Source organism: Heptranchias perlo, chromosome 16, assembly GCF_035084215.1.
Source record: "Heptranchias perlo isolate sHepPer1 chromosome 16, sHepPer1.hap1, whole genome shotgun sequence".
Lineage (NCBI taxonomy): Eukaryota > Metazoa > Chordata > Chondrichthyes > Hexanchiformes > Hexanchidae > Heptranchias > Heptranchias perlo.
In genome coordinates, this window is record NC_090340.1 from 21,618,771 (window position 1) to 21,635,808 (window position 17,038).

At 44.4% G+C, this 17,038-nt stretch overlaps 1 protein-coding gene across 5 annotated transcripts in view; it reads left to right on the plus strand.

Moving 5' to 3' along the window:
- nlrc5 (NLR family, CARD domain containing 5) overlaps positions 1–17,038 on the plus strand; it is a 229,803-nt gene that overhangs the window by 63,046 nt on the left and 149,719 nt on the right. For all 5 annotated transcript variants that reach the window (XM_067997778.1, XM_067997776.1, XM_067997779.1 and 2 more), the window contains exons 2-3: positions 13,233–13,552; positions 15,755–15,829. In XM_067997778.1, coding sequence (XP_067853879.1) covers positions 13,246–13,552; positions 15,755–15,829 — 382 coding nt within the window. In that variant the 5' untranslated portion in view covers positions 13,233–13,245. The remainder of the gene's footprint in view (positions 1–13,232; positions 13,553–15,754; positions 15,830–17,038) is intronic.

Below are 17,038 nucleotides of genomic sequence, written 5' to 3' on the forward strand. Positions count from 1 at the left end.
ATCTACCCTGTCAAGCCCCCTCAGAATTTTTAAAAATTCGTTCATGGGATGTGGGCGTCGCTGGCGAGGCCGGCATTTATTGCCCGTCCCTAATTGCCCTTGAGAAGGTGGTGGTGAGCCGCCTTCTTGAACCACTGCAGTCCGTGTGGTGACGGTTCTCCCACAGTGCTGTTAGGAAGGGAATTCCAGGATTTTGACCCAGCAACGATGAAGGAACGACGATATATTTCCAAGTCGGGATGGTGTGTGACTTGGAGGGGAACGTGCAGGTGGTGTTGTTCCCATGTGCCTGCTGCTCTTGTCCTTCTAGGTGGTAGAGGTCGCGGGTTTGGGAGGAGCTGTCGAAGAAGCCTTGGCGAGTTGCTGCAGTGCATCCTGTGGAATCTTATATGTTTCAATGAGATCATCTCTGATTCTTCTAAACTCAAGGGAGTATAGGCCCATTCTACTCAATCTTTCCTCATAGGACAACCCTCATCCCAGGAATCAATCTAGTGAACCTTTGTTGCACTGCATCTAAGGCAAATATATCCTTCCTTAGGTAAGGAGACCAAAACTGTACACAGTACTCCAGGTGAGGTCTCACTAAAGCCCTGTACAATTGTAGTAAGACTTCCTTACTCTTGTACTTCAATCCCCTTGCAATAAAGACCAACATGCCATTTGCTTTCCAAATTGCCTGCTGTACCTGCATGCTAACTTTTTGTGTTTCTTGCACAAGGACACCCAAATCTTTCTGAGCACCAACATTTAATAGTTTTTCACCATTTAAAAAATATTCTTTTTTCTACTCTTCCTCCCAAAATGAATAACCAAAGTGAAATTTCCCTACATTATGCTCCATCTGCCACCTTCTTGCCCACTCACTTAAACTGTCTATATCCCTTTGCAGACACTTTGGGCCCGATTTTACCAGGGGTGCGGGTTCCCGGCGGATGGGCAAGCGGGCGCGTTGGTAACGCGCCCGGTGAAATTAGTGGGTTTCCCGCGCGATCGCAGCAGGCAACGCACTAATTGGATCCACTTACCTGCTCCTCCGGGTTCCCCGCTGCTGATCTGTGCGTCGGGCGGGCTTGCGCGTGCGCAGTAAGATCTGTCAGCTGGAGGCGCTCTATTTAAAGGGGCAGTCCTCCTGACAGATGCTGCAAGAAATAGCAAAGATGACTGCATGGAGCAGCCCAGGGGGACGGCTGCTCCCAGTTTAATGATCCCTCACCCCAGGTATCAATACATGGGGTGAGGAGGAGGGGGAGGACAGAGATCTTCCACCCGGCGGGTGGGAGGAAGCGGCCCGCCTCCGCCACCAGGAAGGCCTGGCTCGAGGTGACAGAGGGGGTCACCTGCGCCACCAACATATCGCCCACCTGCACACAGTGCAGGAGGCGCTCCAATGACCTCAGTAGGTCAGCCACAGTGAGAACACATAGTCTTTCCCCTACACACCGTCTGCCACATCACTGCCCCCACCTCACATCTCCTTCGGCACCGCCAACACTACTCTGTCACATCACCCCTCATACCCACTCAAACCTCATCCTCATCTTACCTACACCTACTCACCTCGCCAGTACTCACCCTGCCACTACCACGCAACCCAATCCTCATACAATCTCATGGCTCTATCCCATACTCACCCTCTCGTGCATCTCTCTCACGGCCAGCCTCACTCAACCTGCCACCACCTGTGCTGCAGCCACAGGGCATGCATCACATATGTGCAGTAGGCAGCGTAAGGCAAACGTGTCGTGAGCATGAAGGGGATGCACAAGGGTGTTTGAGGGTTTGTCATGGTTCTTACTTCTATTGAATTTCAGAACAACTCACATCATACATTCTATTGGCACCACTACTGCCATGTCTTCGCGAATCCTGTCCGGTTTGTGCAATAATGCCCGCTCCTGGGTATCACTATGAGGACCCACAACTGATGCCACCCATTGTGTCACTGCAGAGTGGGTGTAGGTGTATTTGCAGGGCTCTTCTGCGCAGACGACTGAGAGACATCGGCGATGTCCCCGGTTGCACCCTGGAAGGCTGTGGAGGAGAAGTTCGGGAGGGCAGTGGTGACTTTGACAGCGACAGGTAGGAAGATGGTGCACGGGCCAGCCAGGAGCAGCTCGGCATGAAAGAGACTGCAGATGTCCACGGCTACATGTCGAGTGACTCTGAGCCTCCGTGTGCACTGCTGCTCAGAGAGGTCCAGGAGGCTGAGCCTCGGTCTGTGGATCCTGTGGCGAGGGTAGTGCCCTCTACGACGCATCTCTCTCTGCGGTAGCCCTCCCTCCTGCTGTACAGGTGGATGTGTCACAGCATTCTGTTGTGGAGCTCCACGTGTCAGAGGTGGACGGCGTGGATGGCGAGGCTGGTGAGCCTGGTGATGCTGTTCGCCCTCCGAGGAGGTCATGACTGCAGCTACGGCGGCCCCCATCCGCAAGATGTACATCTGAGGGGGTCCGCAAGGTAGGTACATGTCTCCGGACCCTGGGGTAAGTGTGCAGGTTGGTGACTTTTCTTGTCAGGAGGGGGGTGGTGGAGGCCAAACTTTGTCCCAAGTGACAGAGTGGCCTCCTGCAATGGGTGAGGATCTCCCCACCCCTGTCAAATGGACCTTTGCAGCTGCCACAGGCTGACAGCTGCAACACGTCCATTCGATCTGGGAGTGTTTCCCCTAGTGTGGGAAACAGTCCCATGTTGATCCAAAATCCCACATAGTCCCTTAATCAGGTCAGTTAATGACCTGAAATAGCTAAGTAAATACACTCAAGTGGCATGCCGCTGGCTTTAATTGCCTGCGGGATTCCCACCAGCGAGGGCTGCGCGCGCACGCCGATGCGTCAGCGGGGAACCCGGAAGTGGGCGGGACCGAGGCGGGATCCGTTTGGGATCCTGGATTTCGCTATTTTCGAGGCCCCCCTGCCGAGAACGCACCCGATAGCGGGTGCTAAAATCGGGCCCTTTGTGTCCTCCTCACAGATTACTTTCCCGCCTAGCTTTGTAACATCAGCAAACTTGGATACATTACGCTCGGTCCCTTCATCTAAGTCGTTAATATAGATTGTAAATAGCTGAGGCCCAAGCACCGATCCTTGCGGCATCCCACAAGTTACAGCCTGCCAGCCTGAAAATGACCCGTTTATCCCTACTCTCTGTTTTCTGTCCATTAACCAATCCTCTATCCATGCTAATATATTACCTCCAACCCCATGAGTCCTCAACTTGCATAACAAACTTTTATGTGGCACCTTATCGAATGCCAAAAATACTACACCCACTGGTTCCCCTTTATCTACCCTACTAGTTAAATCCTCAAAAAACTCTAATAAATTTGTCAAACACGATTTCCCTTTCTTAAAACCATGTTGACTCTGCCTAATCATATTATGATTTTCTAAGTGTCCTGTTACCTTCCTTAATGATGGATCCCAGCATTTTCCCAATGATTGATGTCAGGATAACTGGCCTGTAGTTCCCTGTTTTCTCTCTCCCTCCTTTCTAGAATAGTGGTGCTCATTTGCTTCCTTCCAATCCACTGGGACTGTTCTAGAATCTACGGAATATTGGAAGATCACAAGCAATGCATTCACTATTTCAGCATCCACCAGGGAGAGATGGGCATTATTGTGGAGGTGAAAGAAAGGCGCCTTTGTAATGGAGGTGATGTGGAGTAGGAAGTTCAGCCTAGGGTTCAGTAGCATGCTGAGGTTCTGCAGCTCCTGACGTAGCCTGAATTTGCTGCCAGATTGATAGAGTTAAGACCAAAGGCACTGCCTGCAGAAGTCGATGAGGATGGCTATACTGTTGCTTGAGGAAACATTGCCTCAGAACAGAGAAGGTTAAGAGGAGATTTGATAGAAGTGTTCAAAATCATGAAAGGTTTAGATAAAGTAAATGAAGAGAAACTGTTCCCATTGGCGGAAGGGTCGAGAACCAGAGGACACAGATTTATGGTGATTAGCAAAAGAACCAAAGGCGACATGAGAACAAACATTTTTACGCAGTGAGTAGTTATGATCTGTAATGTGTTGTCTGAAAGGGTGGTGGAAGCAGATTCAATCATGGCTTTCAAAGAGGAATTGGATGAATACCTGAAGGGAAAAAAAATTGCTGGGCTACGAGGAAAGAGCGGGGGAATGGGACTAACTGGATTGCTCTTACAAAGAGCCTGCATGGGCTCGATGGGCCAAATGGCCTCCTGTGCTTTACCCATTCTATAATTCTATGATTCATTCAGGTCTTTATGTCTGCTAGGAAGTTGAATGATACTGTGTAAGTGGTAGAATGTGATAGTGAACGAGATGTCAACTAAGGCTCAGTGGTAGCACTTTCCCCTCTGAGTCAGAAGGTCATGGGTTCCAGGTGCATACCAGAGACTTGAGCCCATAATCTAAGTTGACACTTCAGTACAGTACTGAGTGAGCGCTGCACTATTGGAGGTGCTGTCTTTCAGATGAGATGCTAAACCAAGGCCCCGTCTGCCCTCTCAGATGGTCATAAAAGATCCAATGGCATGATTTGAAGAGTAGGGGAGTTCTCTCGGTGTCGTGCCAATATTTATCCCTGAACCGCCATCACTAAAAAACAGATTATTCGGTTATTATCTCATTGCTGTTTGTGGGACCTTGCTGTGCGCAAATTGGCTGCTGCGTTTCCTACATGACAACAGTGACTACACTTCAAAAGTACTTCGTTGACTGTAAAGTGCTTTGGGACATCCTGAGGTCGTGAAAGGTGTAATGAATTGGAAAGCCAGGTGGTGAAGGATAGAATACTAGAGCCTGGTCTTCAGTTGCTTCCAAGCCTTTATTCACAGATGCACATTACCCACTCCACACCCTAGATAAGCTCTCATATAAATGGATACAAGAGAGTCCCCAATTGACACACGCACCATCTGAATACAATTAACACTAATTGATATAAATCATATGGATATAACTGCAAGCTCTTTCTTTTACAAAGTGACGTGGGTATTCCTTAAGACTGGCAGGGGAGGGACAGTTGGGGCTGTTGTGTCAGGGTGCACTTTTATATTCATTCTTGGGATGTGGGCATCCGTGGCAATGCTGGCATTTTTGCTCATCCCAGCTGTCCTGAGAAAATGGTGGTGGGCCTCCTTCTTAAACCACTGAGTGGCTTGTTCGGCCACTTCAGAGAGCAGTTAAGAGTTAACCACGTTGGTGTGAGACTGGAGTCACATATAGACCACACCAGGCTAAGGACGGCAGGTTTCCTTCCCTAAAGGGCATTAGTGAACCAGTTAGGTTTTATCAACAACCCAACAGCTCCATGGTCACTGGTACCCGCTTTTTATTTCGAGACTTTAAAAAATATTCTCAAACTGCCATGATGGGAATTGAACTCACGAATAGATTACTAGTCTAGTGACATAACCACTACTCAACTGTACCCAATAGTTACACATGCTTACCGAGTCAGCCATGGCAGGTTTTGGTTGTGCCGGCAACAATTTCAAGAACAAGCATTTGCATTGCTAAGAGCAGGATTGACTTCAGGTTTAAACAGATGTGCAGGCTTCTCTGGTCCAAGAGCTCTCACGGTCACCATTGGAGCTGCACAAGCAGCGATAAAATAGGTGCGAAAACCCCAGACATAGGATAAGACTGATCCTTATCGTGGATCAATGCTGGACAGATCATTAGCCTCTGTCCTCAAACTGTCGTCTGATGAGAAGAAGTCTGGTAACGTTTTGGCTCCTGATTAGAGTCCGTGTATCGCACTCTGCTCATGATGGTGTTATGGTACTGGTGTGAACGCGGTTGTGCAGCCAGCGTTATTTTGCTTCTAGTTCCCCTGTGCCCTGTGAATTGTTCTATTCAGATAGGTGAAGCGTGTCCCCCGCATGTAGTGTTAGTGATGTGGGGAGTGTTGCTGATCTGTCGACCAGCAACAGGCCAGGGTCTGGAACCAGATTATCACCCACTTCAGCCTTAAGAGCGCGCACGATGTTCTCAGACAAGGCTATTTTTCATAGTGGCTCAAGCCTGTGCTGTGACCTTGAGCCATGTGAGGCTCAATGATGATTTATCTTAATGCCATAGTACAACATTCGCAGATTATTCTTGTAACTTTTTTTAATGGTCGGGCAGTAGGTTGTTTCAACTTTAATTGGTTAGACTGGTACTGTCATAAAGCTACCAATGTAAAATCATTGTCATAAAACAGGTTTGGTTATTTTTGTGTTACTAATACTTGACTTTTATTTGTGCAGTCAACCTCCCTCCCCCCCCCGCTGCCTTTTATAGAGAAGCTTAAATTAAATGATCATCATTTGTAGAAATGCCAGTTCACTGTAATCTTGCAATAAAAATACCTTGGACTGTTTCAAACATAATCCACTTTGAAAACAAGCGAAGGGGCCTGCAAAGCTCTCCATTGCAAATGGATAGCGAATGATTTGCGCTTTCACAACCAGGCATAAATACTCCAAACTGGTCACTGTGCAGCAAAGAACTTAGGGGGTTTCGAAAGTGGAACTAATGAAGTAACACTGGGTTATTGCCAATCTAAGCATGTGACTCGCATAAAAACAACGGAGAAATACAACCTTCCATCACCATCAAAAGAAAAACAAAGACCTGTATTTAACTGAAGATTATTGATCGTATTCTGATTTTAAATGTTTTGGTTAGCTTTGATTCATGCTTCTTGCAATGTAGGTTCTTGTCACATCTTTTTAAACTGAGGATAGAGTTTTAACCTGCAGCCTAGCAGTTGCTAAGGAGAAACAGAAAATGCTGGAAACACTCGGTAGGTCAGGCAGCATCTGTAGAGAGCGGGAAAAGTTTAACGATTCAGGTATAATCCTTTGTCAGTTCTAACGAATCATTGATTCATGGAATGATATAGCAGAGGAGGTCATTTGACCCATTGTGCTTGTACCGGCTCTTGAAAGAGCAATGCATTTAGTCCCACTCCCCTGCGCTTTCCCCATAGCCCTACAAATGTTTTCCCTTCAAGTATTTATCCAATTCCCCATTGAAAGCTATTATTGAGGCTGCTTCCAGCACCCTTTCAGGCAGTGCATTCCAGATCATTACAACTCGCTGCGTAAAGAAAATTCTCCTCATATCCCCCCCGCTTCTTTTGCTAATTACCTTAAATCTGTATCCCCTGGTTACTGACCCTTCTGCCACTAGAAACAGTTTCTCCTTATTTACTCTCCGTGACTTTACCTTCTTTACCTTTCATGATTTTGAACACCTCTATCAAAACTCCCCTTAACCTTCTCTGCTCTAAGGAGAACAACCCCAGCTTCTCTCGTGTCTCCACATAACTGAAGTCCCGCATCCCTGGTACCATTCTAGTAAATCTCCTCTGCACCCTCTCTAAGGCCTTGAGATCCTTCCTGAAGTGCGGTGCCCAGAATTGAACACAATAATCCAGCTGGGGCCTAACCAGTGATTTATAAAGGTTTAGCATAACTTCCTTGCTTTTGTACTCTATGCCTTTGTTTATAAAGCCAATGATCCCATATGCTTTTTTAACAGCCTTCTCAACTTGTCTTGCCACCTTCAAAGATTTGTGTATGTACATCCCCAGGTCTCTCTGTTCCTGCAGCCCCTTTAAAATTGTACCATTTAGTTTATAATGCCTCTCTTCATTCTTCTCACTGAATGCATCACTTCATACTTCTCTGCGTTAAAATGCATCTGCCATGTGTCTGCCCATTTCACCAGTCTGTCTATGTCCTTCTGAAGTCTGTTACTATCCTCCTCACTGTTTACTATATTTCCGAGTTTCGGGTCATCTGCAAACTTTGAATTGATGCCCTATATATCCAAGACCAGGTCATTTTTTATGTGTCTGTCTATCTATCTATCTATCTATCTATCTATCTATCTATCTATCTATCTATCTATCTATCTATCTCAAAAAGAGCAGTGGTCCCAACACCGACCCCTGGGGGACACCACAGCAGACTACCCTCCAGTCTGCAAAACAGCCGTTCACCACTTTTTTTTGCTTTCTGTCTCTTGGACAATTTCTTATCCATGCAGCAACTGCCCCTTTAATTCCATGGACTTCATTTTTGTAAACAAGTCTATTATGTGGTACTTTATCAGACGCCTTTTGAAAATCCACATACACAACATCAACCGCATGACCCTCATCAACCCTTTCCGTTACTTCATCAAAGAACTCAATCAAGTTATTCAAACAAGATTTTCCTCTAACAAATCCATGCTGGCTTTGATGCATTAACCCATATTTTTCCAAGTGCCAATTAATTTTGTTCCAGATTATTGTGTCTCAAAGTTTCCCCACCACTGATGTTAGGCTGATTGGCCTGTAGTAGTCAAGTTTATCCCTCTTCCCTTTTTGAACAGGGGTGTGACATTTGCAATCCTCCAGCCCTCTGGAACCACATCCATATCTAAGAAGGATTGAAAGATTGTGGCCAGAACCTCTGTTATCTCCACCCTTACTTCCCTCAGCAACCTCTGATGCATCCCATCCGGACCGGTGACTTTTCTAATTTGAGCACTGTCAGCCTTTTAAGTACCTCTTTATCAATAATTATCCTTCCAATTTCTCTACTACCTCCTCCTTTACCATGACAGTAAACATTAACTATTTTCCTCTCTCTGCAGAGGCTGCCTGACCTACCGAGTGTTTCCAGCATTTTCTGTTTCTGTTTTGGATTTCTAGCATCTGCAGTATTTTTGTTTTTTGCCAGAAATTATTGTTGTTTTGAGATTTGAGGGTATGCATGTTTAACATATTGATGTGACCTTCCTCTGCTCGCTATTTTAACAGCACCGTTAACCTATATTCATCATCATCAGCAATTCTTCTTGTCTCAGAATTGGATGTCACGGTCTCACCTGTAAAGACATTATTATGCTTTGAACTCTGCATGTATTTCTATTGTGAAGGAGTCCTTAAATTATTTACTTGTTATACAACCAGCCAGGGAAGACATGGGATATTATTAGTTGAAGACTTTGCTACAGGTTGCTGCCATTCAGTATTTTACTTGTTTTGATGGGAGCTGGGCCTTGCAGTTTTCTGTTGCTTGCGACTAAATAGCTAAGTGTATTTATTGAGAAATTCCCCTTCCTTCACTTATGAAATTTCCTAACTACGTTTCCTGTGGAAATATTTCTCCTTTCTGAAAGACTAAAGAAACCATGGGGCATAATTGCAACATCAAAGCATCCGATTTACGGGCGTAAAACGGACACAACAATGACTAATTTACCACAGCAACGTCCCATGCCCTATGTGCACTGACATTAATTTTTAGCTGGCCCTGGCGCGCACCTGAAATGAGTGCGAGCTCCAGTTCAATATTGAAATCAGGATCCTGCGGCCATTTCTGGGAAATTCGTTTAAACCAATAGGAGTTTGCGCTGTGCAAAGCTCTGACTAATTTTTCAGCTCTGCAGCAGCCTAACCAGTGGTCCTTAGAGAGGCCGTAAAAGAAACCGGCAGGTTAAGTTTTTATTAATTTATGTTAACATACGAGCAGGAGTGCTTCTCCTGACTCCACGTTAATACTGTGGGCCGCTGCCAGTGCTCGCTCTTTTCCCCTCCCATTTGCCCCACCCCCTTTGAACTTACCTGCAGGCCAGCTCGGAGTCAGAGCCGGCCGAAATTCGAAGGGCCCAGTTTAGCGAACTGCGTCAGTGCACACGATTGGCAGTCGCAGCTTGCCAGATTGATTCCAATGAGGCCCGAGGATGAATTTCTCGGGCATCTCTCTTCTGGCGTGCGAGTCCAGTGTGCCAACCATTTCATGCCCATTACAGGGTGCTATCCAATTTAGTCCCTAGTGAATCATAGCTTTAGTACTATGGGTGAATGGCTGGTGTGACAGATTGTGTAACTCCACACCAAATTCAATGGGAATGAAGTTTGTGGTTTATATTGGATTGAAGTGGAGTGAAATCTGCTGCTCCTTTCTCCGTCTCAAGTGGAAAGGTTAAATGAAGTACACTGTGTACTGTTTACAGTATATTCATTTCCAACTAGTCAATCTTGTTCCTTCACTGTAGTGGGCAACGATGGAATCTGGAGAGTAACCATGTGCAACTGGTGGAATCTCACAGTCAGGAAACCAGAGGTGTCCTTGAAGAGACTATGAGCATGAGCCACAGAGCCAATAAGAAAAAGTTTCAATGCTGCTAAATAAGCCAATGATCAAAGATAATTTGCCTCCCCATCCTTCCTATAGGTCTGAAATGAAAATGAAAGCCAGCCACTATTTTGAGGGTTTTATGTTCCAGTGGTAACAGGGATTCATTTTACATTTAAAACATTTTTTTTAACGTGAAACAGCTGGGCATCCTGTTGCAAATTCACAACCTCTTTCAAATTTGCGAATTTAAAAAGCAAATGTTTGTTACCGCTCCATGCGGGCGGCTGCTTCGTACTTCTTGCTCCGCTAATTTTATCAGCTTGGATTTTACAGTCCCTGAGATTTAGGAGTTGTTCTCTGTGCTGTTATAGGTGGATAAGTCCTGAATCCACCACTAGTAGTGCAGAGTACAACCCTCAAAACTAAAGGACGATGGAATTTGTACAGATTGAAGCAGTGAAGCTTCATTAATCTCAGCAGGATTTTGAAATGCTCAACTGCTGCGTTTATTACATTTATCAAGAATGAGATTTTATCAAACTGTACAACACCAATGCCTTGGAAAGGATCCCTGTTGGTCATACTTACTGCTCTCCTTCTGGCCTTTCACGCCACCAAAACAATGGTTTGCACCAGTTCTGGGAGGGTCTGACTGGAGGGAGAGCAGGGGGTGGGGGGATGGAAACCAGGGCATGAAAGGCCTAAACATTCCTTGTGGGGCTTGGAGGAGCACGACTGCTCCTCATGGCTCCACAAAGAAAGGTGAAGCACTTTACCTTTCAGAGACATCCCGCTGTTGTTCTGGCCGGATTCAGCCTAACGGCAGCAGCTCAAGCTGGAGTTAAAATTGCAGTCGCGGCCCGATGACCCCGATCTGTATATTTAAAGAAGGACCCCATTGGCTTTGGGTGGGAGGCATAGCTCCCTGTCCAAAAGGTTAAGTAAAAATTGGAAACGGCGGGATCCGGTTTGGATATCGATGGGTATGGTATTTTAACCCCTTCCCTCCCCGGTTTCCGTCGGGCGGGTAGGGTTAGAATCCACCCCATATGATGAGATATGGAGAATTTTCTGTGTGCATATAGAGGCACAAACTGCACGCAGTGCAGGATGTGGAGAATGTTGCTGAGCATGCACAGAGTGACTTGTGACCTTCCCTACATGAATGCTGGGATGGCGTTTTCCTCTCCAATGGGATGGGACACTTTGAAATGATTTTGGACAGAATCGATCCAGTGGATACAGGCCCACAGTACAAAGCTGCCCCTAATTTGGCGTTAAATGGGTTGGGTACATGAAAATCCAATTTAAGCCAAATTTGTTCCTTTTCACATAGCCCCAAATGGCTAAACTTGTGTCACTTATTGATTACAGCAGTTGAGTGATCTGAAGAAGTGTGGAGATGTCATTTATCCAGACTAGTCTCGGCTAGTTTCACAGCTCATAAAAATTCCAATTGAAATGTGTAACACATTCTTCATGAATCTCTGTGTAACACATTCCACTAATGAGGCTGATTTTGTTGATTTAGGAATCTGTAGTACAGACATACATGAGTGTCCTCTCTCTCCTTAAATTCAGTGGTGAGCAGCTGTTTGTTTTGAATCTTCACATTGCCTGGTCTTTCTCCCCCTATGTTAACAATCACAGTTTATAATTAAAGATAATTTTATTTAGTGGAGTGTAGTTAGAATTCTTATAGAAACAACTCTATCCTTTGGGATAGGCTGAATGGACCAGTGGGTCGTTTCCTGTAAGCCATTTTCGTATGTTTGTATGATGCATCAAACTACTCTTTCTACTCTCACAGATACCAGCAGCCAGTCACAATGACCTGAAACCCCTTCAACATCCTGTTGTGTTTAAGGGAAAGCCCTGGTCACTTTGCTTAGCACCCCTTCCTGTAAAACTGAATTTGAAGATTGATTTTTGGTACTGTGACAAAGCTGTGTGAGAAAGAGAGAGGAGGGAGAAAGAGAAAAGGAAAGGAGATGAGAAATTCAGAAGGGAAAGAGAAGTGAAGGAGGAAAGCGAGGTATAAACAAGTGAGAGAGACAATACTTCTCAGCCTCATCGGTATCCGAAGTTAGAGGACGAGGGGGCTGTTTTTCCTGGAGCTAGTTGGCAAACATTTTGGGAACTATCGAGTCAGATTGTTTTAGATTTATTGCTGTGGTTGGTGTTACGTGAGTGAGCCATGAGCAAACGTAACCTTAAAAAATACAGAAATAAAATACCGTTTAGCTCCAGAGCTTCAAGGGTTTGCTGCAACAAAGTTAAGTGTGGTCAGCCCTGCATTAGCATATAAACTGTAGAGAGTGCTAGATATAGACACTGTCCCATCTGTTTAGTACACTGGTTTTTCTAGTGAGGACCAAAAAATATAAAACTGAAGAAAATATTAAATTAATCTGATCTTTCTTTCTTTATCAAATATATTAGTGGCCCTGAAAATCAACCCTCATACATTTATGTGAACTGGTATCCTGCTTTCTTCCTCTTAGTACAGTTCATGTTGGTATCGAATTCTACCTGTACCAAAGTTATAAAATAGAAATTTTAGATTGCACTTACACTACAATTGTCGTGTTGGCATTTTATTTTGCACTAACTATAGGTGTAGTATAAATCCAGAGTCAGGCCCCTGGAGGAGGAAGTCGCAGTGCGTTTTGCTCCAAAATCAGGTCGGAGTCTGACTCCAGATTTAGCACCAGATCAACATTATATTGTAGTTTGAATACAGCCGTAAGCATACGTTAGGCACCCCACTTTCTCAATTCGCAAATAAAAAACAAATAGTAAATACAGAGAGACAAAGTGTGCCTGACTGAAAATCGTACACAATAGAAACTGGTTTGTTAGATACTTTTGCTACGAGGCAATCAGTAGTTGGAGGGAATGGTATCAAATTGAGCTTCCTTGCATGAATCTCACAGAGGAGAGTTTCAGTGCTGGTATGACTGCACAGTTTGTGAAAATCCTCCCCAAATTCACTCTGGAATAAAGTTTGTGATTTTAAAGTATCTTTAAATGGAGTGAGCCCTGCTAAACCGTTCTCCATTTAAGTACAAAATTTAAATTAATGATTTACACGTTTAACAGTATATTCATGTCCAATTTGTCAATCTAGTTTTTTTGCTAGGATGAACAGCAGTGGAATTAAGGAAGTTCTGCAGAGTAACCATGGGCAACTGGTGGAATCTCTCAGCCAGGAAACTAACCACGTCCTTGAAACGGCCAAGGACATTCTCAATAAGGAGGAGCTGGACCTTGTCATGTCCCAAAGAACCAATGAGGAGAAAATTTCAGTGCTGCTGAACAGATTGATGACGAAAGATGATGACACCTGCAAGAATTTCATTGAAACGCTTATTATCATTATGCCCTGTAATTCATTCCCTATGTGTCTGGAGACTTCGCTTATGGTAGCTGGAGATGACTACACACAAGGTAATTTGTTGTGTGCTGAGGTAGATTACAACCTACAGAACACTTGGATTCCGTAGAGTCTAAGAAGAAGAACTATGAAGTGGAATGAATTTGGAATTGTTCAATTTTGACCCAGTCTAATTTGAATTGGTCCACATTGTCCAACATAGAGATTTCTAGGTGAAAAAAAGACCAAGGTCCATCTAGTTCATCTTCTACCACTCTGGTAGTCGCATGATACAACGATAATGGAGTTGTTGACTAATCATAGCAATCAATCTCTATCAATTAGTCTACAACAGTCCCAGACATGATGTGATGAAAATCCCAATGGTGGAGCGCTTTGGGAACCATAGGTCCAAAGTCACCTGTTCCTCCCAAGCATGTTACACTTACCCCATGTCATGTCTCAAATTACTCATATATTGTATCCCCAAATTGTTATTTTCTGAACCTAGTTAAATATTTAATCTTTGCTGTTCAGATCTTGTTTAGTTTGTTCTATTACACTCCATTAAACTTCAGAATCAAGTGTTTAAAAACACATTCTAAGCGAATGCAACTAGTAATGTATCCAAGTCAATGCTCAAAATAAAAACAAAAGTGTTTTGGGGCATGTGTTAAACTAATTGTACTTGTTTTATATTTTTATTTTGAGATATCTACGTATCAAGAAATTACATTTATTTTGTGTGTGAATCCTAACTTTACCAAAGGTTTTGTTTACATTACTTGTGTAGTGTGAATCCGGAGTTAAGACCCGACTTGGACGTAGAGCAAAGAGTAGTGAGACTTCCTTGTCCCATTGATTCTCTTTGGTGTCGTGTCAAACCTTGACTCAGGATTAAGGCTGCACTTACACTGTAACTGCTGCCACACTGCAGTTGTGGTTTAAATACCCTCAAAGGGGTATATATTGGGGTCTGGAATATTTTTTATTTATACCCAGCTCTGGGTCCTTCTAGCTTGTAGATGGCACAGATGAGCTGTAATATAGATCTGCCTATATGGTGTACTTCGACAGCACCTCCCAAACCCGTGACCTCCACCACTTAGAAGGACAAGGGCAGCAGGTGCATGGGAACACTGTCACCTTCAGGTTCCCCTCCAAGTCACACACTATCCCGACTTGGACATATATTGCTGTTCCTTCATTGTCGCTGGGTCAAAATCCTGGAACTCCCTACCTAACAGTACTGTGGGAGAACCGTCACCACTTGGACTGCAGTGGTTCAAGAAGAAGGTTCACCACCACCTTCTCGAGCAACTAGGGATGGGTAATAAATGCTGGCCTTGCTGGTGACTGCCACATCCCGAAGTTGAATAAAAAAATACTCTGCCCTCCGCTTTACAACACCATCCCTTACTGCTCTAGCTTGTGACATTTCTGATTCCTACACAGAAACTGCTCAATTAGCTGACCACTGCTCGATTATAGCTAGCTTTTGACGCAAATTTATGTCCAATGTAAGATGTCTCAAAACCAATTTCCTTAACAATCACCAGAGATGAGACTTGGATCCCATTGTCTTGGCTTGATCGAAATGCAGATCCCTGACGTGAAAGGGACACAAAGGAAATCAAGGGATATGGAGATTGGGCGGGAAAGTAGAGTTGAGGTAGAAGATTAGCCATGATATTAAGTGGCAGAGTAGGCTCAAGGGGCCATATGGCCTACTCTTGCTCTTACTCCTTATGTTCTTATGAAAGGACAATGGTCCAATTTTCTCCTTTTACACCAGCATCCAAACGTGGGTGCAAAAAGAATCATTTTCAACATAGAGAACAGTGCATAAGAGGAAATAGTCAAAAAGAAAATAACTATTGGTGAATGAAATCATGAATTTCTAAAGTAAATTAAAGAGACATGTTGGGATGCCTATTTAATGCCCTCTACAACTTTTTATTTGCATGTCAAAAATTGTCTGATGTGACATTTGGCCTGACCCCAAAATGTTTGCACTGAAGCTGACTGACACCATTTTCTCCTCAGACACCTCCTTTCATTGTCCTGGGACAAAGTGACAAGTTCAGATGCTTATAGCCTGTGTAGAATTCAAAGGGCATAGGCGCTAGTCTGTGCAGCTTCCCCTAAGGAAAAGTTAAGAAGTTAAGGCTGGTACTAAATTGGCCGTGCTTGCCAGTCAGTCAGGTGCAGTTCTGCAATTCTTCCAATTTATGATAAATGTAACTGACAGCATAAATGCCTTTTTGTTTCTCCAGATTTTTTGGACCAGCAACTGAATGAATGCAGTTCTGACTATGCAGCACACTCTGACGTAGAATCAAATGCAAAAGGTAAGGATGGAAATCATGGGATAGATTTTTAGAAAAGAACAAAGGAATAGAAGAAATGATTGGGGTGGGGCTGGGTTGGGGGAGGAAACATTCAGCCCGTCCAGCCTGGGGTTTGTTCTGGAATTATAGAGAAAACTTTAGTCATAATGTTAAACTGTCCTTTCTGCTCCTTAATAACTGGTAACCGCGCTGAGGCATTCTTTGGGAATACCTTTGCTAAGCTTACATTGCAGTGACCCTGTAACTATTTGTATCAGTTACAACACTATGGACTGCATCAATCCATACATGAAAGAATGAAGATGGGACAGTTGTAGTAGAACCTCGTCACTCACTGGGTAACCTGAGCCTGTCTGTTGTTTGGGTAGTAACGTATACACTCAAAATCAACAAGTCCAAACAGAACCCATGAATCAGTTACTATGTGATTGCACCAAAACTAAGGAATATAATGGATCTGTCTTTAAAACAAAAATACTCAGGTCTAGATTTTTTTTATAAAGGGGATGTATCTATCCCTGTGTGGTCTCGGGTTGAATTAAATCAGTCCAATACTTGGCCATGGTGCTGGGGATGTGACAGAGAATTCCGGCTCCTTTCTCTATTAAAAATATAGCAGCAAAAGTTGAAAAGTGAACTTCCCCATGTCAATCTCTGGCAGCTTCCACAGCCAACGCAAGGGTGGCACTGGCAGAGGCCTGGCAGTTGGCAGACTTAAGAAAGAAAGAATGAACTTGCATTTATGTAGCACTTTTCACGATCTCAGGATGTCCCAAAGGGCTTTACAGCCAATGAAGTACTTTTGCAGTGTAACCACTGTTGTAATGTAGGAAACACGGCAGACAATTTGCGCACAGCAAAATCCCACAAACAGCAATGAGATAAATGACCAGATGATCTGTTTTTTAGTGATGTTAGTTGAGGGATAAGAATTGGCCAGGACATCAGGGAGAACTCCCCAGCCTTTATAGTGCCATGGGATCTTTTACGTCCACTTGAGAGGACAAATGGGGCCTCGGTTTAACATCTCATCTGAAAGACATCACGTCCAACAGTGCAGCACTCCCTCGGTGCTGCACTGGAGTGTCGGCCTAGATTTTGTGCTCAAGTCTCTGGAGACGTTGCTCAGTGGTATCAACCTCCTGACTCAGAGACTAGAGTGATACCACTGAGCAACGTCTGACACCTAATTAGGGAATAGTCTTTGGG